This window comes from Capronia coronata (assembly GCF_000585585.1).
Source record: "Capronia coronata CBS 617.96 chromosome Unknown acBCG-supercont1.3, whole genome shotgun sequence".
Taxonomy (NCBI): domain Eukaryota; kingdom Fungi; phylum Ascomycota; class Eurotiomycetes; order Chaetothyriales; family Herpotrichiellaceae; genus Capronia; species Capronia coronata.
This window is the reverse complement of record NW_006912895.1, coordinates 1,604,326-1,632,303: the sequence shown is the minus strand read 5'-3', so window position 1 is coordinate 1,632,303 and position 27,978 is coordinate 1,604,326. Positions and strand designations below refer to the sequence as shown.

At 52.7% G+C, this 27,978-nt stretch overlaps 9 protein-coding genes across 9 annotated transcripts; 4 read left to right on the top strand and 5 right to left on the bottom strand.

The window, feature by feature from the left end:
- Positions 1–578: 578 nt before the first annotated feature.
- On the bottom strand, positions 579–1,657 carry A1O1_03898 (uncharacterized protein; the record flags this gene model as incomplete). The annotated part of the gene is made up of 3 exons (XM_007724798.1): positions 579–650; positions 696–1,031; positions 1,082–1,657. 3 exons carry the CDS (start codon positions 1,655–1,657, stop codon positions 579–581), a joined length of 984 nt encoding a protein of 327 aa, XP_007722988.1.
- Positions 1,658–2,673: 1,016 nt separating this feature from the next.
- On the top strand, positions 2,674–3,192 carry A1O1_03897 (uncharacterized protein; the record flags this gene model as incomplete). The annotated part of the gene is made up of 1 exon (XM_007724797.1): positions 2,674–3,192. The coding sequence occupies one exon, from the start codon at positions 2,674–2,676 to the stop codon at positions 3,190–3,192; it is 519 nt and encodes a 172-aa protein (XP_007722987.1).
- Positions 3,193–4,871: 1,679 nt separating this feature from the next.
- Positions 4,872–5,540, top strand: A1O1_03896 (uncharacterized protein; the record flags this gene model as incomplete). Its single annotated transcript, XM_007724796.1, has 1 exon — positions 4,872–5,540. The coding sequence occupies one exon, from the start codon at positions 4,872–4,874 to the stop codon at positions 5,538–5,540; it is 669 nt and encodes a 222-aa protein (XP_007722986.1).
- A 610-nt stretch (positions 5,541–6,150) lies between these two features.
- On the top strand, positions 6,151–8,100 carry A1O1_03895 (protoporphyrinogen oxidase; the record flags this gene model as incomplete). The annotated part of the gene is made up of 2 exons (XM_007724795.1): positions 6,151–6,534; positions 6,592–8,100. 2 exons carry the CDS (start codon positions 6,151–6,153, stop codon positions 8,098–8,100), a joined length of 1,893 nt encoding a protein of 630 aa, XP_007722985.1.
- A 1,570-nt stretch (positions 8,101–9,670) lies between these two features.
- A1O1_03894 (AAT family amino acid transporter) lies at positions 9,671–11,508 on the bottom strand (the record flags this gene model as incomplete). The annotated part of the gene is made up of 3 exons (XM_007724794.1): positions 9,671–10,088; positions 10,157–11,349; positions 11,413–11,508. 3 exons carry the CDS (start codon positions 11,506–11,508, stop codon positions 9,671–9,673), a joined length of 1,707 nt encoding a protein of 568 aa, XP_007722984.1.
- Positions 11,509–15,721: 4,213 nt separating this feature from the next.
- On the bottom strand, positions 15,722–17,805 carry A1O1_03893 (uncharacterized protein; the record flags this gene model as incomplete). The annotated part of the gene is made up of 3 exons (XM_007724793.1): positions 15,722–17,160; positions 17,214–17,582; positions 17,634–17,805. The coding sequence occupies 3 exons, from the start codon at positions 17,803–17,805 to the stop codon at positions 15,722–15,724; spliced, it is 1,980 nt and encodes a 659-aa protein (XP_007722983.1).
- Positions 17,806–18,866: 1,061 nt separating this feature from the next.
- On the bottom strand, positions 18,867–21,890 carry A1O1_03892 (uncharacterized protein; the record flags this gene model as incomplete). Its single annotated transcript, XM_007724792.1, has 3 exons — positions 18,867–19,028; positions 19,101–21,408; positions 21,523–21,890. 3 exons carry the CDS (start codon positions 21,888–21,890, stop codon positions 18,867–18,869), a joined length of 2,838 nt encoding a protein of 945 aa, XP_007722982.1.
- A 457-nt stretch (positions 21,891–22,347) lies between these two features.
- Positions 22,348–23,547, top strand: A1O1_03891 (16S rRNA (-N6/-N6)-dimethyltransferase; the record flags this gene model as incomplete). Its single annotated transcript, XM_007724791.1, has 1 exon — positions 22,348–23,547. The coding sequence occupies one exon, from the start codon at positions 22,348–22,350 to the stop codon at positions 23,545–23,547; it is 1,200 nt and encodes a 399-aa protein (XP_007722981.1).
- Positions 23,548–25,212: 1,665 nt separating this feature from the next.
- On the bottom strand, positions 25,213–27,228 carry A1O1_03890 (uncharacterized protein; the record flags this gene model as incomplete). Its single annotated transcript, XM_007724790.1, has 1 exon — positions 25,213–27,228. The coding sequence occupies one exon, from the start codon at positions 27,226–27,228 to the stop codon at positions 25,213–25,215; it is 2,016 nt and encodes a 671-aa protein (XP_007722980.1).
- Positions 27,229–27,978: the final 750 nt, after the last annotated feature.

The window sequence follows — 27,978 nt, the reverse complement described above, 5'->3', positions numbered from 1 at the left end:
GAGACGAGATATCGCCGCTTGAGGTAGGTCTGCATTGGCGGGATCAATGTCACGGAGATATGTCCAGACGCCTTCAAGAGTTGTGATCCTCGCTATGAGATTGGTCTATTTTGTCACGGCGAATAGGAGAGGTAACAAGTACAGCAACGGCATGAGGCCGGGGAAATACTACACAAACGTACTTCTGCTGAAAATACCTCTAAAGCAGCAACATGCAGTCCAAAGGGGGAATGCACTATGCACTTTGTACTCCGTACTATTTATTGCACCTCGGCTTATTTCTCCAGCCATTCCTTGAACATTTGTGGCATGAAATGGAGCTCGAAGTGTGTGTCCAGGCAAGAAGTTCTCTGATTCGAATATACTCGGGTCATTTTCCGACTGTTCGCCAACCGTTCGAGGGTGCAACTGGCCAAGGACGTTGCAGCGATGAAAGCTCGCAAGATGTCGAGGCGACGACTTCACGTCTTGTCAACTCTGTGAAAGTTGCAGTCCGCTTTGAAGATGGTCGACACTGAGCGCCTTGGGTTGCAGTGGTTCAAGCAGCAATCAGAGTTCTTGACTTTGAACATCACCTTCTACATTACTGCACTCCAATCTTGCTTCTTGATCCACTCTTCAACTGTGCCCAGATTGATCGGGACGCCGAGCTACATCGTCAGCTCCAGTATATTTCATGGATGGTGTCGACTCACATCTTTGGGATGAACGACGCTGGGATCGCCTCCTTCGTACCCGAACTCGGTGATATAGTCCGCGCATTCCTCAATGTCCTCCTGCAGCTCTGGAATAGGAACCCACACCTCTCCAGGACCTGTCGGTACATACTTTGTTTTGACACCGAGTGCGCGACCCCAAGTGTCTGCGAATTCGTCCAGCGTTATCAATTCACGGTACGCGAGAAGAGTTTTCCCGCCGTCGACATTGACGAGTGCCTTTGTCAGAGGGCCGGTGTCCTCCCTGGTTGCGACCAGCGGGATTTTGCGATCGGCGGCCATTTTGGTCCTGAAGACGTATACTCCGTCTGCATTCTACAACCCATCAGCGCCAGAACTACTGCAAGAACAAGAACAACGTGTACCTTGTGCGGCTGGTAATGTGGCATCCACAATATATTTGTCAAATAGATGCCGAGCTGGATGACGCTGGTCTTCTGCATCAATTCGGGATACGTTGACCGCGCGTACTCGACCGCCCTGCCCTCGGCGTCGAAGTGGTACACATGGGTATACTTCCCCTTGGACCATTTCGTGACATACGGGAGAGCCGAGAAGACCAGTCTTTCCAGCGTGTGCGTCTGGGCGGCAGCGGTGAAGACGTTCTTCCCTTGTTGCAGCTCGTAGTCGTGCGCCCATTCCATCATGGTCTGACCGGGTGCGAGCTTCGATTTGTTTTCAGGATTGCGGAACCCGTTCCAGAAGTCGGTCACGGAGAAGATCGCGTGGGCTCCTTGAAAGGCTGTAACCAGAGATGGCACGTCGTCGAGGTTTGCGGATACCATTTCTACGCCTTTGGCCGTGAGAGCCTGGGATGCCCGGCTGCTAGTGTTGCGCGTGAGGCCACGGATAGTCCAGCCTGGTTCGTTGAGGAACGTGTCGACTACCGAGCCCCCTTGGGTGCCTGTGGCGCCGATCACGACAATGAGTTTGAGTGCCATTGTTGGAGAGCAAACGTGTGATGTGCCTCTACAAGAATCGTACGCTCTTCGCAGAGAGATGCTGTTTTATATTGGCTTGGGTCGGCGCAAAACGTGCCCGGTTCCCGACCGGAAAGGTTTACGAGAGATGCATGTTGAAGCCAGACTCGGATTGAGTATCGTCGGTGGCCGGCATGGGGCGCCGTGGAGCACCCCATATCTTGTATATTACTAATTCAGAACGCAACCATCTGCTGACTTTTTGACCGTCCTCGCAAGGTCGATTGGTAATATGAGATACTGGTTGAAGTCTTGGGCCTGTGCAATCGGGCGAGCCGTTGGGGAGAAGCGAGAGATGATTGGCTGTACCTATGGTCGCGAGATGTGAGGTTGCTTTAGTCGCTTTAGTCACTACACTAGTGCTACTAGTAGTTGTGCAGTCTCAACTTCCTCCTACTACGTAGCTACTAACCATGGGCCCTGCGGCACTAGTCCGTTAGCAACCACCAAAAGGGTGCACGGTTAGACAGTTAGTGTAGCAGTTACGGCAGATCATTGGTATTCTGCTGCTTTTAGTTGATTTTCTTTGCTGCACTCTATAGATAGTGAATCATGTCCGGTCTGCAGGGTGTGCTGACCAGGTGTGTAGATACCTACCGTATCTTTGGCCGTATTATTCAAAACTAGTAGTACGACGGCTATTGGGGGGAGTTCAGCCTGGTGCCGAAGGTATTTAGGTACTACTACTACAGAGTATACTACTAGTAGGTGCAGAACGTGGTAAAAACAGCAACAAATCGTACCCGAACCGGAAATGCCTGCAGATGCTAATCCGTACTGCCATCTCAAACACTGCACGACATCTCGCATACTCTCTGAACTTGAAATAGAATTGTTCTTGATATAGCACGTTCACTTGGTGACTGCTGTGACATCGCAGCTCCGACAAGGAGAGGACTGTCAAGCAAAGCCTCACGGCCACAAGCACGAGCCGGGCGTTGTGACCGTTTGCTGCACTCTCCTCAGTCTTCAACACCATGTCCTACTACTTTGTCATCATCTCGCCTACAGACACCCCACTCTTCGAATTGACCTTTGGCACTTCCAAAGCCGGGGGAGATGGGGTCGCCAGATTCCGCAACGGAGAGACTGCCCGGTACATGAACCAATTCATTGTCCATGCCGCCCTGGATGTGGTCGAGGAGGTTCAATGGCTGAGCCCGAACATGTGGCTCAAGGTCATTGACAACTATGCCCCGACCAACTCACACATCAGCTGCTTTATCACTGGCACCAACGTCCGCTTCATGCTCCTTCATCAGCCGTCAGCTATCACGAACGCCTCCGCCGGGAGTCGTTCGTCCACAATCTCATCCACTTCCGTGCCACAGAATCCCACCAGCCCACAGACAGAAGAAGCCATTCGCCAATTCATGACCGAGGTCTTTGAGCTGTGGGTGAAAACGTTGATGAACCCGTTCTACACCATCGGGAAGCCCATCAAAAGCCCTGTCTTTCGGCAACGTGTGGTCGGCGCAGGGCGGAAATGGTTGTGACTTGGTCTGAGCTTTTCAATGCATGTGCGTGCTTTGTTTGTCCCTTGCTTGCAGCAGCATATCAAGCAGTCGAAACACAGAAGACGAGTTTCGGCACCGAACTACTTCAATCTAAGGACAAACGATTGGGATGACTGTCTCTTCTCGGTTAATGTCCTCCCTTGCTGGAGGGAATGACACGATTGCCACTCGCGGCCGTCTCTTCTATCCGAATCTACCATAGCGCCCAATCTGATTTCCTTCAGACCGCCGCCTGCTATCTTGAGTTCGTCCTTTGGCATCACATTGCGGTACGCTTTATTTTATGTCCCGTTGCGGCTATGTCAAGCTAATCTGGTTCCATAGTTGACTGCGGCCATTAACCCTATCATTAGCAAACTCTGTATTGAGGAGACGGGGAGACGGGATCCCGCGGTCACATGACTTGATGGCGGCGATCGACATTCATCTCAATGAAGCTCATCACACAATCCTTCCGAGGTCAGCGGCTAATTACCTGGAATGGCCGCTATGGGCACAGATACTGCTGGTGGTATGCCTGGTCACTTTTTGGGTTCCAGCATACTTTGTGGTTCAACTATTCAAGGAATGCTCGTCTATCCGCCGTCGGACTAGGGAGGCAAATTGATGAAAATGACGGAAACCATGAAGTCATCTATTGAAATACCTTCACCGTCGTACCAGCCAGTCATCATGGTCCCAAAAGGACAGCAGCTTGCAGGGTCGGGAACTCTCCCCCTTACGTCGCAGGGGCAATAATCCTGTCAGCCAAGACCCAGCGTTGTAGCCTCGATCTGCGCATGTCTTCGGCCAGGATTTACCAGAATTTACCAGAATCTTGGAGATACAGCGACTCAGGTCGGTGTGAACCCTTGAGGATGTCTGTTGTCACACGGGGGTCTATTCAACATCGGTCGACAACAACTCTTTCCTTATGCCAACACCCTTGCAGCTCACCGAGCCATGGTAGCCATGAGCCATACACTACTCCTCCATGAACTGCCAGGCATCAAGACGAGGCACGGTCAAGATCGTGATGGATAAGGCTAAGGTATCCAGTGGAGGGATCGACAAGTCACAAGAGCATACAAAGGTACCTCTGGTGTCGTCCCGAGAAGGCTGATGATGATGTTTAACCGTACCGCGCCGTCTAGTGGACCCTTCGGTTCTTTGTCCTGGAGAGAACGATGGAATACGGAAACACATGGCCCAAGGGTCTTACGACATGCCTTGGATTTCCCTTGAAAGCTAAATTGGCCAGATAGCTTTCCTACTGCTAATAGACGTCCAAAAACATGTCTGTTGAACTCATCCATCGAACTGTAGATGTTGAAGACCTTAAAGCGGCACGCATATTTCCTGTGGAGTATTAGAGCAGCGTGGAGTGTTATTTTGCTTCGCCAAACAGGGTCCAAGATATCTGCCGGGTTGTTTCTTCAGCTGCGCATTGCGAAGTGAGTTGGATACTATGCGGCGCGCTCGCGAGTCTGGTTCCTGTCGGCCTTACCTGTGTAGCGTAGCCTTTTGACTGGGACTGGTAACTACGAGCATTGCCATAGCGCCTCAACCGAGTGCCGAATAGTCGAACGCCAATGCCAACCATGTCGAATCGTCCCTGATCCTCCCTACCACCGTGAGCCTGAAGCCTCCTGGAGTCCTTCTGGTGGAGCAACTTTACTATGTCTAAGCCAAGCAAGGCCGGTATCGAAACCACCGCAGATGGTGCTTCGTACATTCCCTCTTCCAAGCGCGCGGATGGATCTACCAGGAAAGAAATCCGTGTGAGGCCAGGCTATAGACCACCCGAGGACGTCGAGACCTACAAGAACCGCAGCGCCGAAGCATGGAAGAACAGAGGGCAAGGAGGCGTACCCGGGGCGGAGCCAGTCAGTGCGGCCAAAGACGACGCCACTACTACTCCCAGTACCGTCAACAAGAATGCCAAACGCAGAGAGGCCGCTCGGAAAAAGGCAGCAGCTCAAGGCTCGACAGACGATGAAGTCACAATGGCAATGAAGAATGCCAATATATCGGATGCAGAGAAAGCCAAGCGGGACTGGCGAGGTCCTAGCAAACTGGCGGCCAATGAATCCGCAGGCGTAGGCCAGGAAGAAGCCGACCAGCAGAAAAAGATCCGGAATCAACTTAAGAAGCTGAAGGCTGTTCGAGAACTGAGAGAAAAACGGGCTGCAGGAGAGAAGCTGTCGCATGATCAGATCATGAAGATTGGCAAAGAAGGCGAACTTCTGCGCGACTTGAAAAAGATGGGTTACGATGGGCCGGAAGTGCAGGCAGCAGCGAGCGAAACAGGCATGTCGAACGGTACAACGGACACGACTATTCCATGAAAGTAGTCTTTGGGTGATATAAGAACCTTTGATGCCTAAGAGGTCCTGCTTTGCAGTCTGGCCCCCTGATCGATCGGGGGCGCCCTCTGGATTTAGCCCTTGGCCAGGTCAATACAGAGCTATACCGGCTTTTCAGAGCCCGCATCCAAATACACCTACCATTCACTGCAGGGAATGGCACGGCGGCAACACTCACGCGTGCAAGATATGGCTAGCCTTCGGTCTGTCGTCCGAATGAAGCTGTCTCACCGTGGACCGACGTCGCTGAGGCAGTTATGTATGCAACGGCGGAAGCGGAGGAAGCGGAGGATTTGGACGACTTGAAAGGGAAAGAATGCCATGCTGTGTGGGTTGGGAGCTCATCGCATTTGATCGACAGCGACGGCTGTATTCCATCCATTACATATAGGTTCTTTACACGACTATGGGACGTTTCCTGTAGAATAGAAGTCTCCAAGGCAACTTTCCCGAACCATGCGCATCATACACTTACACTTTCACGTTCAACCTCATGAGTTCCCTTCAAGCTACACACCTTCTTTGAGCTTTGTGCCTCTATCCTTCTTCGTATTCCCTCTGCACATGCACCTCCTGGTGAGCTCCGCTGGAGATGCGCTTGGGTGGCCGTAATGCCCTCCTCAGTCATGCTGTAAAGTACTCTTTGCAGCCCCGGGCGGTACATCTGCAATCACGCACCCTCCAGACACTTCCTCAGCTTCCCGACCTCGGCTTGAAGCTTCGAGATTCTCCGAACCCAAATGCTAAGAATGTGGCCATTCTGGGCGGCGGTATCACCGGCCTGGCAGCCGCTTGGAACCTCCAGCAGCGCATTCCGGACGTGAAGATCACAATCTATGAAAAGAGCCCCCGGCTTGGAGGATGGGTGCAGTCCGAAAAAATCCCGGTTGAGAACGGTCATGTCTTGTTCGAATGGGGCCCCCGGACGTTGCGACCTTCAATGGACTCGCCCGGGGGTATAGCAACAGTGGAACTGGTAGGCAGAACGTTCCATGTTTGGCCCGGACCATCTGATACTCATTCTTCGTGGTAGATCGCACAACTCGGGTTAGCAGACAGTCTCATTGCAATCTCCAAAAAGAGTCCCGCCGCCCTCAATCGCTACGTCTATTACCCCGACCACCTGGTTCTTCTGCCAGGTCCAGGTAGAGGGGTGTTGGATTTGTTGCTCCGTTTACTCAAGCTTCGGACGGAGCCCATATTCGACGGGGTCGTGCAAGGGTTGGCAGTAGAACCCTATGTTGCCCTTCGAGATCCCACTGTCCAGGACGAATCTGTCGGCGATTTCCTCCGGCGCAGGTTTGGCAAATCTCTAACGGATAATCTCGCGTCAGCCTTTTTCCATGGGATTTACGCTGGAGATCTGTACAAGCTCAGTGCTCACGCTCTGCTCCCGTCGATGTGGTTCCTTGAGGGCAGAGACCGGGAAAATGAACCGGGAATCTTGTTGCAGATGATTCCCTTCATGTTCCAACGCCGGAGCAATGTCCGTGGCGACAGTCTTCGTTTCCACAGCCTGTATGCTCAAGACTCAATCGGCCGTGCCAACAGACAAGGCAACATGAGGGCGCTAGTTTCAAAACTTGAACAGGCTAGTGTATACACATTCAAAGACGGGTTGCGCGAGATCACTACGTCCTTGGGTGAGCGTCTCAGCAACAACGCCAATGTCAGCATTCGGACTTCTTCCCCGGTCGCGGACGTCATATTCGACAAGACAGAATCCCAGGTCTCGGTCCATAGCGACGGAAAGTCCGACTCCTTTGACTACGTGGTTTCGACGCTGGGACCAGGGATGACGAAGCAATTCTTGACATCTTCAGCGAGTAGAAGGAAGACAACTCTGACACCGGATGTGTCGCAGGCATGCGACCATACCAACGCCTCTGTCAACGTCATGGTCGTGAATCTCTACTACAGAGAGCCAGATCTACTTCCCCAATCCACCCGGGGCTTCGGGTACCTGATCCCGCGTTCCGTGCCGACTGAACAAAACCCCGAGCGTGCATTGGGTGTCATCTTTGGCTCCGAGACTTCCGGACTTCCAGACACGGTTGTATGGGGCGAGGGCGATCTTCAGCTTGAAGGACAAGACACTGCTCCCGGCACCAAGCTCACAGTCATGTTAGGTGGACACTGGTGGGAGGGATGGGCACCAAGCGACCTTCCCAGTGAGGAAGAAGCGATTGAAATGTCCAAGAACCTGCTGAGAAGGCACCTCGGAATTGTGCAGGCTCCAGAAGTTGCCAAAGCCCACATGAATCCGAATTGCATTCCCCAGTATCCGGTTGGATATCGCGATGATATGGCAACGATCCATCACGCTCTTCAGTCCGAGTATGAAGGAAGATTCAAGGTTGCCGGTCCATGGTGGCAGAGTGGTGTGGGCATGAGCAACTCCATCCAAAAAGCACTCGAGGTTTCATGGGCGATTCAGCACCAATGGGACGATCAGACGGGGTTGGAAGACTACGCTGAGGACGAGACTTGGTACATATTCGACAAGCGGACGGGACTACTCGTGAACGACCCTGAAAGTTGATTGAGAATCAGGCTAGAGAGCGTTCTGGAATGTATAATTACCAAAAGTGTAGTGTTATGTCCATAAAAATGCCGGAAACCAAGGATTTCCTGCCAACAACGACCAAAATTTGAAGACCAAGATATTCACTCGGCTGGAGTTTGAGAGCCTCCAGTATAAGTCCTGTTGTCACAGCATAGCATTATTTATCAGCCATGTCTGCAATAGACCAGTATGTCCAGACGGGGCGTGATTACTATCCCTATGTACTATCCCTATGTACTATCCCTATGTACTATCCCTATGTACTATCCCTATGTACTATGTACTACTAGTATGTCAAAGTCGACGGCGATAATATGTAATAATGACAAGATCCCTCCTCGCGCGCCCTTCACTAGTATTGAAACCAAAATTCCCGAATTGACCAATCGCAGCAGACGAGGCTGGGGATCCATTAGCAGGCAACTATTGCTCTCCACTACTGCACTCTAATCCATCTCTATCTAAGGTACTAGTATCTCATATACGGCTGTTCGTCCACCTCTTATCATTATCACCATCACCACCACCATCAAAACCAGGCTCTTAGTTGCCTATTACACTTTATGCTTGCCATCGTCACACACATTGTTTCTTTATCTCACACAACGCAGCATATTGACTCATCTTATCCGAACTCTATCTTAATGGCATTGATTCCTCCTCTCCGGGGCTCCCTGGATCATAGTTTGCCTCAGGCTCGTCAGGTTTAGACTCAGCAGTTCAAGTTGACTCAGAATCGGACCGAGCAGAGTCCACGCTCCCAGATCCAGGACTATGGCTGGCTGTGCTGTGCTGGCTAGATGGACAGCGAAACAAGATATATGGGGTCCAGGTAGTTACGATTCGCCGTGCTTGATTTGTCGACAAGTCAAGGGCGCGGTTCGAGTCATAAGGAGAAGTCTAGATGGACGTCTTTCGTCTTTCGTCTTTCGTCTTTCGTCTTTCGTCTTTCGTCTTTGGCTACGGTATCTATTCTCCCCCCGGGGCCACCGCGGGCCTTCTCTTCTCCTCCTCTTGGTCAAGAGAGACCAAATATGCCAATTAGCACAGGCCATGCTGCTTCATTGCTCAAGACAGAGTGGAAGAACGACCCACGAACCTGGGAGCCTCGATTGCAAAGAAGAGAATCGCCTTTTCCCAAGGGATCCCCAACCATACACGAAGACAACACCAACAGGTCATTCACACAAAGTCAACGAATTCGAAAAAGGGGGCAATAACAACGGTTGGTTGAATGGAGATAACTACCGTGACCCATACATCAACAGGGAATAAGAAAACAGGTAAATAACGCAAAGACGAGAGAATTTGATCTTGCATGTCTTTGGCGAAAGTGTCTTCAAATGTTCAGAGAATTAATCTTCATTTGTCATGATGAACATTAGCACAGACTCTTTTGAGATCTTGACAACTAAACTGTCGACATCGCAAGCAACGCGCACAGAGGTATCTTTTTAATATGGACAAAACAAAATCTTTCGTAAACACAACAAATCACTGGAGCCTGCATGATGCAGCCCAGGCCAAGTCCAACCTATCCAGCTCTTTATGCAATCCAGAACCAAATTCTCTCCAGCATGTTCCTGGGATGACGCTCAGGCCACACAACCGCATCCAAGGCCGCCTTCCCAGTGTACAGATCGGCGTCGCTTGAACTGTGGAAATGGGTTCGCTTGAAGATTCTCCAGAAAAGGTACAGGCCAAAATAGATGGGAATTCCGATATAGTCGGTGATGAAGGCCTCATAATCGAAGCCTCCGGCAATGGAGTCGAATCCGTTGAAGAAGATGATCAAACTGAAGAAGATTGCGGCAACGTAGCCCAAGTACGGTTGGAAGGGAGACTTGAAAGGCAGGGTGTTCCGGTCGATCCCTTGAGCTTTGCAAGCATAGTAGAAGCGGATATAGGCGATGTTAATGCTGACCCACGTGAAGAGCGTACTAATCGTGGTTAGGTTTTGAAACCTAAAAAAGGTTAGCGCGTGCACCCCCAAACCAAAAAGGGTGAGTAGCCAGTGAAGGGAAAGACATACCATGTGAAGACCTGGTTGGAACCCGAAGAACAGGACATGTAGGTCAAGAGAGAGATGGAGCAGGTGATCAGGACACACCAAACGGGAACGCCCGCCTTAGTGCACCTCAGCAAAAACCTGGGGGCTTGTCGGTTCTGAGCAATGGCGTACAGATACCGAGAGCCGGTGTACAGGAAGGCATTAGCGGAAGAGGAGGCGGAGGTCAAGATGACGGCGTTGATAATGGACGGGAGAACATCGATCCCGGCACGACTGATGGCAATGACCCATGGAGATGCTGCGGCACCCGCCGCACCGCTTGCCTGGGCGCTGAGGAGGTTGGGGTCATTGTACGGCACCAAGACTCCGATGGCCAAAGAGCCCAAGACGTAGAAGAAGAGGATACGCCAGAAGACACGTCGGACAGCCTTGGGAATGTTGCGGCGCGGATCCTCCGCCTCACCAGCGGCCACGGCCACCATTTCGACACCACCGTAGGAGAAAGCGGCGTTGACGAGCGTGGACCAGAGACCAAGGAATCGACCCGTACTACCCGAACCGATATACTCCTTCATGGCACCGGGGTTGTTCCAGTATTGGAACCCCAGGCGGTGTTGTCCCGAGACCCCGCCGCAATCAATAATGAGAGCGAGAATCAAGAGACCGATGATGGTGATGATTTTGATGGAGGCGAAGATGAATTCGGCTTCACCATAGATGGAGACGGCAAAGATGTTGAGACAGAGAACGACGACGATGATGATGGAGATCCACGCAGCCACGTTGATGTCCCGGGAGCCATGCCAGAATTGAATGACCGTGGAGGCGGCGGAGATTTCGGCGCAAAGGGTGATGGAGCAGGAATACCAATTGTTCCAGCCGACGGCAAAACCCATGGCATCATCGACATAACGGGCGCAAAACTGGGGGATGGCACCCGGCAGAGGAAGCCAAGTGGCCATCTCACCCAGCGACATCATCATGGCGAAGACGGCGAGACCGGTGAAGGTATAACCGAGCAGAACCGACAGAGGGCCTGCTTGGGTAAAGGCACGACCGATACCCAAAAACAGACCCGTACCAATGGTACCACCAAGAGCAATGAACTGGATGTGGCGGGATTTGAGACCTCGTGCGACATAGCCGTATTCCTCGGCCGTGGCGATATCGCCGTAGATGTCGGTGGCTTCGTTGACCTTGGATCCTCGACGGGCCTAGGAGAGGAGAATGTCAGCTCCGGACCGAAGACGACAATACGGAAAGGTGATGTGTCTTACCTCTTCCTTGTTGGTGGCGTCGATAGAGCCGCTTCGTGGGGCGGTCTCTGGCGACCCTGAGCCAGAGTACGCATGAAAATCTTGGATCTTCTCCATGGTGAGGGAAGGCTAGGAGGGTGTTGAGGGAGGTTCTATCGTGTGGCAGCGATGGTCCGTGGACCAGGACTCGACGGTCTGTGGAACAGACCAGGACGAGGACAGAGACCGGATGCCTGGACTACGTGGGATACCAGAGGAAACAGGACCTGAACACACCGCCCGAGGTGGGCGATCGAGGCTTGTATATGTAGGGACATGGCTGCGAGTGACCGTGGTATGCTCCCGGGGCCATATGGTACAGCAACAGCGACAGCAACCCTGGCTGCCAGCTGTGTGGTATGGGATGCAGTGGGAGATCGCCTGGCCCAACAGCCACCGATACGAACGGTCGAGGTGTCCTGGGTGCTTGGCATTGAGTGCTACGCTGCGACCCACATGGAGATCGGTCAGGCGAGTAGGCGACGAGCAGAGAAGGGGCTGGCGGAGGGAAGCAGGAGCAAAGGCGATGGTGGGTTGAGATCAACCAGGGTCTCGAGGCCCGTTCTGGCTGATGGGTCAGTGACGCCGGCAGGGGTTTGTTAATTGTCAGGGTGTTGGGTTGAGGTGTTGAAGCATCACACACCTGCAGTGAGTGGCGTCAGATGTTTGCAACAATTGAAAGGGCCGGATGGTGGAGGAGAAAGGAGGAACATCGATTGAGGACCTGGTCTGGAATTGACAGATGTGGATGAGAGCGAGAGGGAGGTCGTGCAGGGGGCAAGCCCATTGTGAAAGCGAAAGCGGCGAGCTAGGAGGAAGGATTCGATTCGACGGATGGAACAATCTGGAGATGGCCAGGCAGTGGCCGAGTTGAACTGGCTTGTACGCAGCCAAGACGATGGCGATGTTGATGCTGATTGTCATGGTCAGTTTGTGGCACTCAAATGAAGCATCAACAGCCGGGCTCTCCACTCACAGCGCGACTCTGTTATCTCTGCCATCTGGAACTACGCCCCAGAGTCAATGGAGGGAGGGAGGGAGCCGAGCCTTGCAGGTTGTTGGTTGGTGTTTGGATTCAAGTTCACGCCACCTGTGCTGCTGGTGATCATGATGATGAGAGACAAAGCTGCGCAGAGTTTTTTTGAAGCTGTGACGAACAGACAGACTTGAGAGTCTGCTGTGTATTTTGAACAGTCGTAGCAACAGCTATTGCACCTTCTGCTACCTGCCTGCGCAGAGGGACGTTCCAGCTGTTGTTGGCCCTACGCACCTAGCGTGTGGGGTAGTAGAGACGTAACGGTTATAGGTAATTAGGATCTACCTACTAAGTGGTACTTAGGTACCCGCTGTGTACTAGTACTAGTAGTACCTAATAGACCTCAACAGATGTCAAGGCTTGATGCCTGCTCTTGCCCGGAGACTCATGCCCTTACGTGACCATAATGCATCTTGCATCCTCGTTATCTCTACACAGCACACAGTAGGAGTAGTAATCCTCACAAACAGAAAGAAGATGGCGGCAGAAGGCTGGCATGGCATGATCTAGACTGCGGCAAATTGAACCCGCTGAGGTAGTGAGCCAAGCGCCTAAGCGTGCCAAGCGAACCAACAAGCGGCGACCATCGAATCTTGATACACACCAAGATCAACTCCAAAGCTCTTGTCTTTTGCTCACATGCTGGGCGATGAATCTTGGCTTCACCATCCTCAGCTGAAACATGGCAGCAGAGACATTGTATGCATGCTGCGTCGTTGCTTCTTCTTCCCCCCCCCGGCTCTCTTCCCACTTCCTCGTCTCTGACCTGATCTCATCATGCCACGACAAGAGAACGGTCCATTGACCCTGAAGTGGCCCATTATTCGCCTTCTGATGCCCCTGTACAGCGCACAGGAACTGCCCTCAGTGGTCTTCCGTACCTAAGGTACAATCGCTACTGGGAACTGGGAGCTGGCAGCCGGAATTCGGACGGTGCCCCCCAAAAACAGTTTCCGCCCCCCGAAAAGACTTGCGCCTTACTCCATCGATCCCATCGAATGGATGGTTCCATACCATTTTAAGTTGCTGCGTCGAAGGCGGGCCGTGAGCTTCTAGAAGGACAGACTGTGGTCGCCGGTTGGCCAGCTGCATCCTTCGGCGTTCCACCGAGTTGGGCATCACCCGAGACAACCATTCCTCTTCCAATTCCTCTCCTCTCCTGTTCGCCTCCGAGGTTGCAATTCACCTGCGACTAAGTCACGAATTACTTGGCTGCAGCGCGAGATTATCGGAGTCTCACGATCAGACTACAACAACGGATCCTTGTCTCTCGCTCTCCTATGTCCCCAGCCAGTGCAGGGGCAATTTGGCTGTTTCGGGACAGCCGATAGACCTGAAGGATGAACGCGGGTGAGCTCTGAGATGGTTGAAGCAAGAATACTCAACACCAGCAGCGGCATCTGCCGTCTTCAACAGCCCTCTAGAAGCTCCTATTGCGGACCTTTTGTCCGTTTGAGCGTCCCTGTATTTCGCCGTCGCCGTCGCCACTGTCTACTGCTTCGATCACTTCAACCCACTCTACCGACGGTAAGCGAGCCTGAATGTCTGATTATACTGTGAGACTGTGCTACTGTGGATGATATCTTGTTTACCATGGTTCACGGTCTACCGGTCAGGTACTTGGTATCACAATAGGTACTGATATGAAGTTATCAACCGCCCCAGCGACGCAAGTTGCACATACTGACTGGCACCAGGTGGAGGAGGAAATCGTATCCGTACGGGGTTATATCTCCTGTATGTGTACAACTGCTGGGCTGATCGTCTAGAACTTCTCTGGCATCACTCGGCTCCTCTGCCGCCTTGCTTCTCTCCAAACCAACCAGACAAACCAGGAATACATCATAATTCCTTCTTCTGCCATTCCCGCCCCCGGCGCCTCCGAAATAGTCTTGACTATCCGCCGCTTTCCTTGGCAGTTGCGAGGTGTGTGTGGCCTTGGCCACATGTCAAGGTTGAACCATCATCATCACTGTCAAGAAGCATGTGTACATCACCAGACTGCATGACGAAATCTTGAAGCCTCGCGCAACAAGGCGTGGCGTCGATCATCAGGAGACAGATCCCCCCACTCACAGATCGACTTACAGAAGTATCTCAAGACTCTACCTTAAGGCATGTCAAGCCTGCTTTACCACGCGTGATGGCTGATGACGATGCCTGATGCAGCAACCACAGCCGACGTGTATGTGACACAGTGCATGCGTCGCTCGAGTTCATAAGCCCCTACCTACAGGGCGGCTTGCGTCGGTTGCTGGATGCAAGCCAAAAAGGAAAAAAGGGAGGCTCTAGTTTCTCTGCATTTCAACCACCAGACCAGCGCTGCTTGGAAGCATTGAATAATCTGGTGATTGACCATGGTCTCTCCTGATCCATCATGCATGCTTTCTTCCCGCTCGTGCTGTACACGCTGTTAGGTATACCTGCCCAGTTCATTGCCAAACCCTGAGAAGACCCCGAATGTCACAAACCGGGTGGTCGCCCGATCATAACCAGATATCAACTACAGGTCCAGGAATCCCAGGCACAAGTGCCTGGAATTCAAGTCCATTCATTACTAGGGAGAGCGAGAGACTACACGGAATCGACGGGTACCGAGGAATCAGGACATGGTTATCAGACGCTCTTCCAGCGCCTCCAGGTTGGGAAATAGGAAACAGTATTTCTCTTGGGTTCAACTTGGGTAGTTATGTTCATTTCGCCCGGCTTGGTTTAAACAAGCCAAACTGGATCTTTAAGGCCAATATTGACACTTGAATGCGTCCAAATCCATGGATAGCCCTCCTAGCCAGCCATGTGGAACTAACTGTGTCCCTCGAGCATGACCTTCCATCCACTTGGAACCCATCCACTTGGAAGGCAGCCAATGTCTCAAGATCATGAAGGTTGTCTCATGCCCGTAACGCTAGGTTGCAAAATCCCAATGCCCTTGGATGGTTCTCATCCCCCATAACCTTGTCATGCCCTGACCTGCCTTGCCCTGTCATGTTGCTTTTTTCATGAAAGCAGCAATCATTGATAGAAAAGAAGAACCCCCAAGCTTGAGGTGAAAGACCATCATGCCTCAACCACCCATTTCGCTCCAGAGAAACTTCCAAGGTATCACTGGAGAATCAGATAAGGTATGCACACCTCGCCTTGGAGCCAGTCGCATAGCAAATGGATGGTCCGGCGATTCAATGAACGGTGGGTGAGAAGAGCTGCCAGCCCTGCAGCGACGACTGGCACGTATGTTGTCGAATACTACTACTAGTATCACAACTCTCGGTAATCGGCCTGTCTGAGCCTCCGGTTCCGGTTCAGATGACGGTGAGGGTTGACCGGCTGTCTCATGTATGCATTATCCTCCTCATTTCCGACATGGCGCTGTTGATTCGAGAACTTGCCGCCCGCGGGGCCGGTGGGAGGGTAGAAGTTGTTCTGCTGCTGCTTCTGTTGCTGCGTGAGAGCTTTGGGGCCGGTGGGAACACCAGTCAAGCCGGTCGGTTGCTGCTGTGGCTTGGGTTGCTGGAACGCTGAGTTTCGGTTCGACCGGTTGTGTTGGTTACCATTGAACCCATTGGGGTTGGCGCCCATGCCCATATTGTTACGACCTTGGTTCGGATTCATGTTGTTGTTATTGTTGTTGAAGTTGGCCATTGGAGTCTGATTCCCAAAGCCCATGTTGCCCATCGCTGGCGGGAACATATTCATGCCAGGCATCATGTTATTGAAGTTTGGATTCATGAAATTCATCCCATTCATTCCCATTCCCATCGCCATAGGGTTCGCCATGGGATTCATCATGAAGGGATTGAAATTAGGCATCATGGGGAAGTTCATGCCGTTGCCCGGTAGCATCTGAGAGAAATCGGGGGGCATCATGTCGGCCGGCAGTACGTTGTTCGTGTTGTTACTTGTAGGAGACTTTGCTTCCTCTGTCGTGGTGTCCTTGTTCTTGTTCTCCTCGTTCTCGACCTTGGACGTCGACGACGAGGCAGACTCGCCCGATTTCTGCCGCTTCATAGCCGGAGCAGCCTGTTGATCTGCGTCGGAGCCATCCACTTCACTGGCACCACGTTTTCTCGTCTGTCCATCGGTCGACCTAGGCGAATAGGTGCCCTCTCGTGAACTCGGTCTGGATCCCGACGCGGTACCATTGACTTTTGGGGAGTCCGCTGTCACGGTAGGACTTCTAGATCTCTGTCTTTCATTGGCCTTGTCGGCTTCATATTCCTTGATTTTCTTCTTCGCGTCTTCGTCGGGTTCCAACCGCTCAAGACTGACATTCTCCGTCTCACAGCCAGGGCATGTAAGATCGTTTTCGAGTAATGCATTTTCAATACAATCATGGCAGAACGTCTTTCCACAGCAAGGGGTCTTCATTGGGTCTACAAACAAGCGCTTGTCGATGGGGCATTCCAGTCCACGATCTTGCAGCTCCTTGTCACCAATCTGTACTTTCTTCTGCGCCGCTTCCGCAGCCTTGACCTGTTCGAGATGTTTTCTCCATGCCTTCTCATCTGCTTGAGCAAAGACATACTCTCCTTCTGCATTCACCATAAGATGTTGTCTTTGAGCATCGTCAAGCTTGTCAATGTCTGCTTGATCGATCTTTTTCAGCATGGAGCGAGGAATACCAGTCGTCCGCTTGATTCGGTTCTTGTTGTCATAGTTGATGTCGTCGTTGGTAGGACATGCTTGGATCCAGTGACCTTGACAGTGTTAGTTACGAGCAGATCAAAAGTTGACGAGGGTAGTGTCTTACCTTTCTTGCCACAGCGGTAACAGATGTAGCCGTGAGGTGGCTCGCCTTCGGGAACGTTGGCCTTTTTGAAAGGCTTGGTGCCTTGCATAGGGACTCGGGTTTCATGCGACATCTCTTCTTGCTTCTGTTGCCATTGCGCATCGGTGAATTGCAGCATTGCCTTCAGTTTTTCTTGTTCCGTCATGGCCTTGTCCATGTCTATTGCCTTGACAGCCTTACTCGCCGCAGCGGCCGTCGTGGGTTTGGCGCTGACGGGCGGCTTTCCCGAGACATAACGAGCTGCTCGGCCTTTACCTGGAGCTGAAGCTGGTAACCTTCGTGCAAGGACCGTCGAGTCTTTGGGGATGATTTCGGTGTCGTCGGTGTATTCTACCAGAAAGTCAGAGGCGATCGTTGAGCTAAAGTCAGAACCATGCTTACCTTCATTGCTGTTCTCCTTGTAGATCTTGAGATCAAAATCTGTTCCGTCTCCTAAGCGAGAAATATTGATGATTTCACGTTTGAGATTCCATACATCGGTGTGAGGCCCATCGATGGTTACACGTTGAGGTTCTTTCTGTGACTTGAATTTGAAATACACATAAGACGCCATGGCGGCAAGGCTGCGAGGCCAAACGGTAGCCGCCGATCAAACGCGATGAGAGTCGATCTTGCACCCGGCAACAGGTGAGCTGGAATTAAGCGCAATGTTGGAGAGGCGATGAGCTTTTTGGTATGGTTATGTTCCAAGGGACAGTCAAGGCAGAGGTAAGTAAGGTAGCCAGCGGGAAAAGGGAGATATTAATTGAGAAGTAGACAAGTAATGATTTCAACTTGAGAGTCTGATCGCTGCGCAGCGAGTCCGTCCTTATTCACCAGCCGTGCTTGCACCAAAACCAGTGTGATTCTGCCGCACCCAAACGAACGATGAATAACAGGCACTCCTCTTGAAATTTATTCAACTCTTGATCAGGCACTTTCTTTTCCAAAGTAACACCGTTACACCGAGCTGACAGCGTCTGCCACCGATAGTTTTGGGATACTGAGAGTCAAGTGAGACGAAAATCTCTTCAACACGCTGCCACGTATAAAAGTCTGCCGTTTGCGGTGTGAAGGGCCGCGGATACAAAGGGGCCTGAATACGAGCGACGACCACAAAGGATTAGACAGGAAACAGTCGTAGTCGTAGTTGAGAGATGAAACGAGACGAGAGACAAAGGTGATTGATGAAGGTGGTGGGTGATGCACGACAGTAGTAAGGAAGAAGAGAAGGAGAGAGGAAGATGTTGGAAGAAAGAGAAGAGCTGCAGGCTGATTAGTTGGCTGCGCCACTTTATAACTCCCGAAGCATCCATTATTATTAAGATGCGGCAGTGGCACAAAACTCCGCCGTAAAAGCGTCCGCTTTGTCACGTGACACCGCCGCTCCACGTGACTAGGTCTTCTGCAAGGCTGGAACCTGAGGTGGTAGGAACGGTATCATGTTAGGGGTATCAGCATAGTACTACAATCTTCAACATTAAAGTATGGTGTATAGTTCACACCACAGGACTAACATCCACTCAATCTCTTTATACTCATCATCATCATCAGCCTTTCATCTTGAGACTGGCTATGCAATCCGGGCTGCCGGATGCCAAAAACTGTGAGACACTACTCGCACGACAGTACCGCTCAAGCGATGACCTCCTTTGCCTCAAGTTGATCCATAACGTCCAGCAACACCTCTTTGGTGCTGAGGTAGGCATTCTTAGGGTCCTTCCGGACTCTCTGCCAGACCTCGCCATGCTTTGGCTCGCTGACGACACACTTTGCGATGACATCTTCTCGTTTCTCCTGTACAAACGCCACGTTAGCACGATCGGCATAGTTCGTTGGGCAGCACAGGCTTGAAGGGGATAAACTTACATCTGTGCCATGTTGCATCAGGAATTTCAGATACCACGCCCAAGTATCTCCCAGGTCACTGTCGAGCACAATGGCCTTCTCAAACCAACTCATGGCCTTGTCTAGTTTCCGTTCGCTCCAGAAGATTCGGGCCACAGTGACGAACAGGATCGGGTCATTGTCGACATTCTTGATCGCCTCCAGACTTAACGGCTTTCGCTGGGTCCTTGGTTGCAGCTTCCAGATGTTTTCGGCCCAGAGGAGCCCGGACTTGGGACATTCCTGTAGCGCCTTGGACATCAAGATCTTGGCCTGTTGAATGTTGGGTGGTTTCGTCTGCAGCTCGACTCTGACACTTTCCACCCACAGCTCGGGGTTCTTCGGGTTTTGTAACCGGGCTCGGTCGAGGACGGAGCGTGCTTTGATTGTAACGCCAGCCTTCTCTTCCAGCCGAGCCGCCAGCAGCCAAAGGGGTACCGACTTAGGGCAGGCTCTTGTGCCCTGGGAATAAGCCTCCCGGGCCTGTGTAATCATGCCTTTGTCCTCGTAGATCTGACCCTTCATCATCCACAACTTCGCACTCCGCGGGAATCGGGTTTCTTTCTTGTCCACCACGGTAGACGTCAGGCCCTGGAGGACCAGATCAAGCGCGACATCGATGTTGCCCAGCTGTCTCTCGTACGCCGCGCTCTTGTACCAGACTCGTTCTGTGGGGGCCTCTTGTCTTGCAGTTGCAAGCAGCTCTCGGGCTTGGTCGACTTGTTTGGCGTCCGCCTCCAACTTGACTGCCGCCAGCCAGATCTCTTCGTTGTTGGGGTTTTGGTTGAAAGCCTTACCCAGCACGCGACGAGCGTCGTCGACTTCTCCAGCCGCCCACTTCTCTCTCGCAAGTTGGAGCCACAGCACTTCGGACTGAGGACAGGCCTCGACGGCCTTCTCCAAAACTTGCCAAAGCGCGTCTTTGGTGCCATAATTTCTCTCAAGATCTGCAGCGGCCAGCCAGAGAGACTTGCTGGTAGGAAATACCCGTAAAGCATACGCGTAGATGGCCCTCGCCGTTTCGTACTTGCCCCTGGATATGCTGGCTTTGGCGTCATCCTTGAAGATTTCTTTCCGGTCATCGTCTTCATCCAGTGACCATCCCAGGGTCTCCCGGATGATGGCTCCGCACGTCAAGACGGCGCCTTCTTCTTCGCACTTCTCAGCCTCGGCGATCCATTCTTCACGCTTGAGCATCGCTCCCTCTTTCACCAAGGCCTTGATAGCCCGGTTCATGATATTGACTTTATTGGCATTGCCTATTTGTTCTTGCAGTCGCGCGGCTGCGATCCACACCTCGTGACTCGTGGGTACCGCTTTTCTCGCCTTGTTGAGGACGGCCTGGGCATTTTCCGGCGTCTCTAGTCGAGCGAGGGCCAGCCACAACTCAACGGACAATGGGATGATTTCGGTGGCTTTAGCAAGCAACAGCTTTGCGTCTTCCGGATCTTCTTCCAGGTTGACCGCCTCCTTCCAGATCGCGACCGACTGTGGAATATGATCGAGCGCTTGACGTAGAACTCGTTTCTTCGCGCGGGTATCTGTCTCCAGCTTCATGGCCTCGATCCACAACCGCGTTGACCGATCATTGTGCTTGATGGCATTAGCAGCAATGATTTTGGCATTATGGTTGTCATTCAGTCGTATGTTTTCCAGCCAGACATCTTCACTTTTCGGACATTGTTCACATCCCTGGGCGATCAATTTCCTGGCAGACACTATCTTGCCAGCCAATTCCTCCAGTCGCGCGATTGCGATCCAGCCTGGCGCATGCTTTGGATTTGTCTTGCAGACGGACTCCAGGAGGACCCTCACCCGGTTGATATCGCCGACGTCGGCACCCATAGAGTTCAACTCGGTCTGCGCAAGACTCGTAAGATATCCTTTGGGATCTATCGTGGATGCCGATCCCGTGCCGGCGTCCATCTGCGCTGCTCGATCAAGCCTTGCCTTGAGGACCTTGTCTCTGGCAGCACCGATGTCCGCAAAGTTGGTCATGGTTCCATCCTTGTTGTCCGCACTTGTTTGTACTTCATCGTCTTGGACACTGGTTTGGAATTCTGTGGAATCTCTGGCGCCGGCCAACACACTGTCGGGGACTGGGTAAAAGCGTTGCCTCAGGTTCTGTTTGGACCTCCGATTTTTGCCAGTCAGATCGCCAGGTTCCGGCAGGTTGGCCCAATCTTCGTCTGAGACGGTCGCAAGATTTCTTTTCAGGGCGGCAAACTCTTCCGATATCTTGGGATTCTTCCGGTTGTATTCTTCCAGTTCTTCTCGCTCTCGTTCTTCCCTAAATAACGGCGATGGATTCAGGTCGGTAATCTGTCCATAGCAGAGTGGAAAAGATAAACCACAACTTTCTTTCGAAAAGGGGTCGGCAAAAGGGAATGGGAAGTTCACTAACCTTGGTCTTTTGCGCCGCCTTTCAATCTTCTCGTCCACCGCTTGGTAGATTCGGTCGGCCTCGTCGTCGGCCTGGTCATATTGTCCATAGGCGAACAAGCCCACCTCATTCTCCGGGTCCTGAAACCGTTCATCATCATCTTCCTCCTGTTCTGGTTTCTTTTTGTCGACTGCGCCGTAGGCCGTTGGAGGTGCGGCGCCGAGTTGTGCCGCTCGCTTCGCAAGTGCTTCTTGAATCTGTTCCGCGCTTGGGCCGTCTCGTGCAGGCCCTAGATCTGATCGTGTGGTGAATCCTGTCGCACCTCTACCGAGACCGGCGACATAGTTCTCGGGTGCTTTCTGGCTCAGGAAGTCTCGGCGTGAAGCCATGGGTGGCCGGGGGCGTAGGAAAAAGACAAGAAAGAGAAGGACTGCGGCACCGAAATAGTCAAGAATCTTTTAGGCGGGTGTGGGAAAAGAAAGACGGGCAGGACGAGTCGCGAACAAACTCGAACGGATGGCAAGGCTACCAAGGTACAGTACCTGCGGCGAATGGGGATCAGGCAGGCTGATGAGGCTGTACACAACCAACACCTACTACGTACTTCCTAGTATGCTAGTGATATTTCTCCACGATCCACGCCGCAAAATTCTGCCACCTTTCACCGCCCAAAAAGTTCCCAAAAGTTCAAGTCCACAGTCCGACGACTCTTGCACTGCTAGTCGACCATTCCCTCCTGGCCGGTCGTACATCTATACACATCGACATCCTCCGTCCTCGCTGACATCGAGCTCGCCACCTTCTCGGACGTCCAGATGACCGGGTAACCAGGACAAACCACTCACCATGCCGAAACTACACTCGAAAAAGCGTGCCGGCGGCGGCGCTGCGGCGGCGGCTTCGCCCTACTCCAAACCCTCGCACCCGGGCGGCAAATCGTCGTCCGGCGCGACCTCGAACGCAATCTTCAAGATGAACACAGACATTGGACAGCATGTGCTCAAGAACCCCGGCGTGGCGCAAGCGATCGTAGACAAAGCGGATCTGAAGCAATCCGACATAGTTTTAGAAGTCGGCCCAGGAAGCGGAAATTTGACGGTCAAGATCCTGGAGAAAGCGAAAAAGTGCATCGCGGTGGAACTTGACCCGCGTATGGCGGCGGAAGTGACGAAGCGGGTGCAAGGCACGCCGCAAGGGAAGAGACTCGACGTGGTGTTGGGCGACGTGATCAAGACGGACCTGCCTTACTTCGACGTCTGCATCAGCAACACTCCCTACCAGATCTCCAGTCCGTTGACGTTCAAACTGCTGGCCACCAGCCCGTCTCCGCGAGTATGCATCCTGATGTTCCAGCGCGAATTCGCCATGCGCCTGTTCGCCAAACCGGGCGACAAGCTTTACAGTCGACTCAGCGTGAATGCGCAGATGTGGGCCAAGATCGACCATATCATGAAAGTCGGCAAGAACAACTTCAAGCCGCCGCCGGCTGTGGAGAGCAGCGTGGTGCGCCTCGTGCCCAAGAACCCCCGGCCTAATATCTCTTATGAAGAATGGGATGGGCTGCTGCGGATATGCTTTGTCAGGAAAAACAAGACCATGCGTGCCAACTTCCTCGGCACCACGAGTATCATGAACATGCTAGAGGCCAACTACAGGACCTGGTGTGCTCAGAATGATGTCCCGCTCGAAGAAGGCCCACCTGCCGAGGACGACTCGACTTTGATGGAGGTCGAGAACGCCCAGAGTGTCGGTGCTGATGGTGATGGCGAAGACGACGACTGGGAAGGTTTAATGGATGTCGATGCCGATGAAGACGATCTCCCGGCCTTTTTCAAGGACCAGCAACAGTCGCCGCTGTTGAAATTGGCAAAAGGTTCCGGCCGCAAGAGAAAAGGCAAGGTCGCAGAACTGGTGCGCGAGAAAGTCCGCTCCGTTCTTGAAGACAAGACACAGCTTGCGGATAAGCGTGCGCGAATGTGTGACGAAGGTGATTTCCTGAAATTACTATGGAACTTCAATCAGGAAGGCATTCATTTTCGATCATGACAGTGTCTCACTCGAGACTGGGCACTTTCCCATTGATATTGCGAACATCCCATCTCGACACAGGTCGGATTAAGCGGCTCCTTGACTGGGCTGCACAACGAGGCTACAGTCCGCTCCCACTCTCAAAAATAACTTACGCCCACAGCCAGCGGTCAAGCGTGGGCGGTTGTTGTGATAGAGCCTCATCCCTTCCACAAACTTGGGACCTCAATCAGCAGCAGGTCCCTTTCTGGTGGGCTCGACATCTGCTCAGGGGCGGCAGCATGTATCTGGGCATGCGAAGAAACCGCCCGCCTCGAGCCTTTCCCAAAGTCCATTCAGCAAGGTCCACGTTGATGTTGATACTGAATACCATGCGATTCCCGACGTTGTGGCAGGATCAGTCGAGGGTCGAGATTCCCAATTCATGATGGCACTGCAATGGAAGTGTATGTTCCCGATGGCCATGATATCTGCTATGATGTCGGGCGGGAAGGCCTCTGGCAATTGCATGAAACTGCTGGGTGAATGAGGTTTGTGGACGTACAGGTCAATGTCGACCTGAAAAAGTACTACAGTGTCCAGTCCAACGATTTCTTATGATAACTCAATCTGATGAGTCGACTACTACGCATTGTGGCTACGATATAAGATACCCTCCAAAATGAAAAGTATTCGATACCTCGGTCCATAGAGACATAAAAGGTAGAAGCATGATAGCTTTGTCTTATAATTCCTATGGGGGGTCGAACTGGCCCCTTATTCCTGCTTTGCGAGAGGTGCGCTATATGAGGCCCGCTCATCGTCCTCCAAACAGTGCGATGCCACCCAGAAGCAAGGCTTATGAAGTACGGGCAAGGACCCCTTAGGTGGTTAGTCGCCTCCACACCCTGTCGTGTATATTTCATAACATCGTTCGCCATATCGTTTGAGGAGGACAGCGAGACAGAGCTCTCTCGTGTCGAAGGAGAGGAGTTCCTCCGAGTGTGGGACATCTTCCAGCTCCAAGCCGATGAAGCACACATTCACCGTGATCTGGCCTGCAGAATCGTTCTTTCGTATCATATCCATTGTCCATCCAACACCGAATATCCCAACGGCTTCAATGACAACATCGGGTGATACAACCAGAACAATCGACTCCCTAGACATATTGGGCCAGAGGCATGACCCGCCGAAGTAACAAGGGTCCACTCACGGCTGCCCTCGCATATTGCTGATGACTCCAGGTCAACGGCTTCCTCCTCATACAGGGTTGGAACCAGTAACCAAGAAAAGTTAAGTCCGGCTCTTTTGGCCCCGTCAGGGTGCTTTGCCTGAAGTGCAACAAATAAATAGACTGTCGCCTCGCCTTACCTTAGAGATCCACGATCTCTTTCGGTGAGCTTTTGATGTTTTCGCTTTTGCTTTGTGAAGCAGAACTCCCCAGACAGCTCGAGCAGAAAGGGAGCAACAGCAAGATGAGCAGTGAGCCCAAAGAAAGGAAGAGATAACGCCGGATGACATTCCGAAATACCAATCTGACGTCGTGTCAAGGTACATGACAAGCAACAAACCAAACCAAAGCAAGGCCAAAAGACAGGGAAGAAGCATATCCAACATGCCAGCAACGGAAACAGCAAAGCCGTTGAGATGCCTTTGGTCGAAGCATACAGTAGTCCGTTCGAGGCGCCATCGAGCTTGCTTTCAAGCACCATACATCACTTCTTCAAAAGGTTTGCTATAGTCGACACTCTGCCGCCGGCTATATTCGTATGTGCGTTCAGTCGTACTTGGAGCTCGACTGGGCTGGCGACTTGAGCGTGCACTGGGACCGCGCTCCTCAACTTGTGATAGACGCCTGGATGATTGAGGCGGAACATCTCGATCACGGTCTTTCTCACGACTGGAAATACCACTCGAAGCACTTTTCTTCGAAGCGCGACTTGTGACGCTCGGTGCACGCTCGATGCGGCGATGTTCTCTGGGTCGTTCAACGGAGTCCACCTCCTCAGCACCCACTGACACAACAAATCCGCCAACCTTGATGCTGAGGGGCCCGCCATCTTTTTTCATATAATCTGAAGGTATGCTCATGTTGAGCCCGCCTGGCAGAGTAATACTGGTCTTCGTAGCAGTGGTTGCTTGACTCTTCCCCAGCCCAGACGATTCCTTGGACGATGAGTGTCGACTCTTGTGGCTGTAGCTGCTACTTGCCTCGGACCTGGAAGCTGAATTGCGGTGGTTGAGGTTGCGGAGAGCCTCCGCAGTTAACTCGTTCGATGTTTTGCTGCTCCTGTCAAGATATTCCTCAGCCGCCGTCACCTTGTCCTCAAGGGGGATCGTCGGCAACGTAGTATGACGACCAGTAGTGGGAGGTCTCGATGATTCCGCTTTAGTCAATCCCGCAGGCGTGGAGCATGAAGCCGATTTCCTTGGCAAAGGAGGGCGACCGCGAGCTTCAACAACCGCAGGCGCTCGATAAGACGTTGGAGGGTGAGTCAGAGACTCTCGACGCTCGCGTACGGTTGATAGAGGTGTACGAGCCTCTCGGTAGTCGCTCTCTTCGTCACCTCTATCGTATCGGTCTTCTTCATATGAGAAGCGCTGGCGTGGTGGCGCTTCCTCGGGATGGTATGTACTTGCCCTCCTAGTACTTGGTCTGCGCGTCATGCCGACCTCAGGTTGCCTTGGCTTTGCTGGAGGAGGCATCATCGCGCGATCGTGATCAATGCTGTGACTGGATCTGTGTGAAGGAATCACCGGTCGACTATCTCTCAGCGTCATTCTTTCTAAAGTAGCCACTGGATGCTCGTGGTAGCCTTGCCGGATCACTGGCTCGCCGTATCCAGATGGGTGTCGTGCCGGGCTAGACTGACGGCTTGGTTTGGCCGAGTATGGTTCCGAAGTGCTGGCAGGGTCAAAATAGGACGTCACTGGTGGGAAAGGTGTATACGACGAGCTCGCATTTGGCGTGGGACCGTATGACCAAGAAACTGGACTGTATGGCATGGACGGCATGATCGGAGTTGCCCAGCCGGGGGTTGCACCGGCTGGAGATCCGTAGACGACCTGGTTGACATAATGTGCCGGTGATGCATGATCTGAGACCATACTCAAGGGTCTGGGCGGTCGCGCCGAAGAAGGTCGCCTGACTTTGACAGGCAGAGAGGCATCGTCTCTCACGGTCTTCAACCCACTCTGACGAACTGCGGTTGGAGAAGGTGGTGGAGGCACCGCGCTCGATGCCCTAGACATCTCTCTGGTCATATCGATATGCTTTCCGTACTGGTCACAGCTCCAGCAGAGGCCAGGCTCGTGAACGTTTTGTTTGCTCTTAGCCGGTCGGGGATCAACTGCAGAGCCATTGCCCTGCGACAAGGACTGGCGTCGAGTGGATACCTTCGATGGACCGACATGCGACATCGAATAAGGCTGCGGCTCTCTCTCTGGAACTGCGCCGGTTTCCACTCTCAGGCCATGCATCTTTCGCCGGCCTGTGCTGGTAGACCCGGTGCTCACCGTGTCCGCTCGACTCGCGTATCCAGAATCGGCGCCATTATTTCGAAATTTGACATCCTTTTGTCTGGATATCAACTCCTGCGCGGACCTTCCCAAGGAAGCATTCGCCGTGATTCGCGAGTCCGGAAGTGTCGTCTGGGTTTCTTCATTCCATTCCTCACATGTGGCTGGCCGTGGGAGGCGACGCTCAATCTCGGGCATGGAAGCGGTTGCGATGAGATTTGGAATGTAATGAGGGTTGTCTTGTTTATTTGGCGACGAGGGAAGGTGGAACGTGGCGAGGGATGGTCGTTGGGGGTGTGGAGTGACCGGGGACCGGGAGGGTGGGCCTTAGAAGGCTGCTAAACCTAGTGGGCGGCAGAGCACTGAGGAGCGTAGTGGACGACGGACACTGGACGCCCGAAAATGGCACACGGGTCGTGGCTGGAGGCTCGTCCCGGCGACAGGTTCGCTGCTCTGGAGACCCCCTGAGACAATCGAGTCCTGGGTGATCTATCCGTGGGAGAGGTTCTTTGCGCGCGCCGAGTCGAAGGTTTCTTGACAGATCCCGCTGTCCTTCTTTGTATGCTGGGTATCTCAGTCTGTCTCTTCAAGTTGTTCATGGACACCCATCCCGACGGGCATATCTTTTGATCGGCCTACCGCTCACTCCGTCTGTTCTCGATGTTCTGCCGCTCTCTTGCCACAACCTGGTGCTGCTCTGAGGATGTTGCACGTTCAATGCCGTGTCCAGCGTATCTACAGAGACGCTGCACAATTCCGGTCGCACAACACACTGCTTCCCATTCAACACAGTCTTTTGGCTGCGAGTGACCAGCGAAACGAGTTTGCAGGCGGGTAATTGACGATGTGATAGACGTCGTAGTCGTGTTGTGTTTTGATTTGCTCGACCAAAATGTACCCGCGTCAGCATGAGGGATGAGCGCAACGAATTGCGGGAGCCATGGAGGA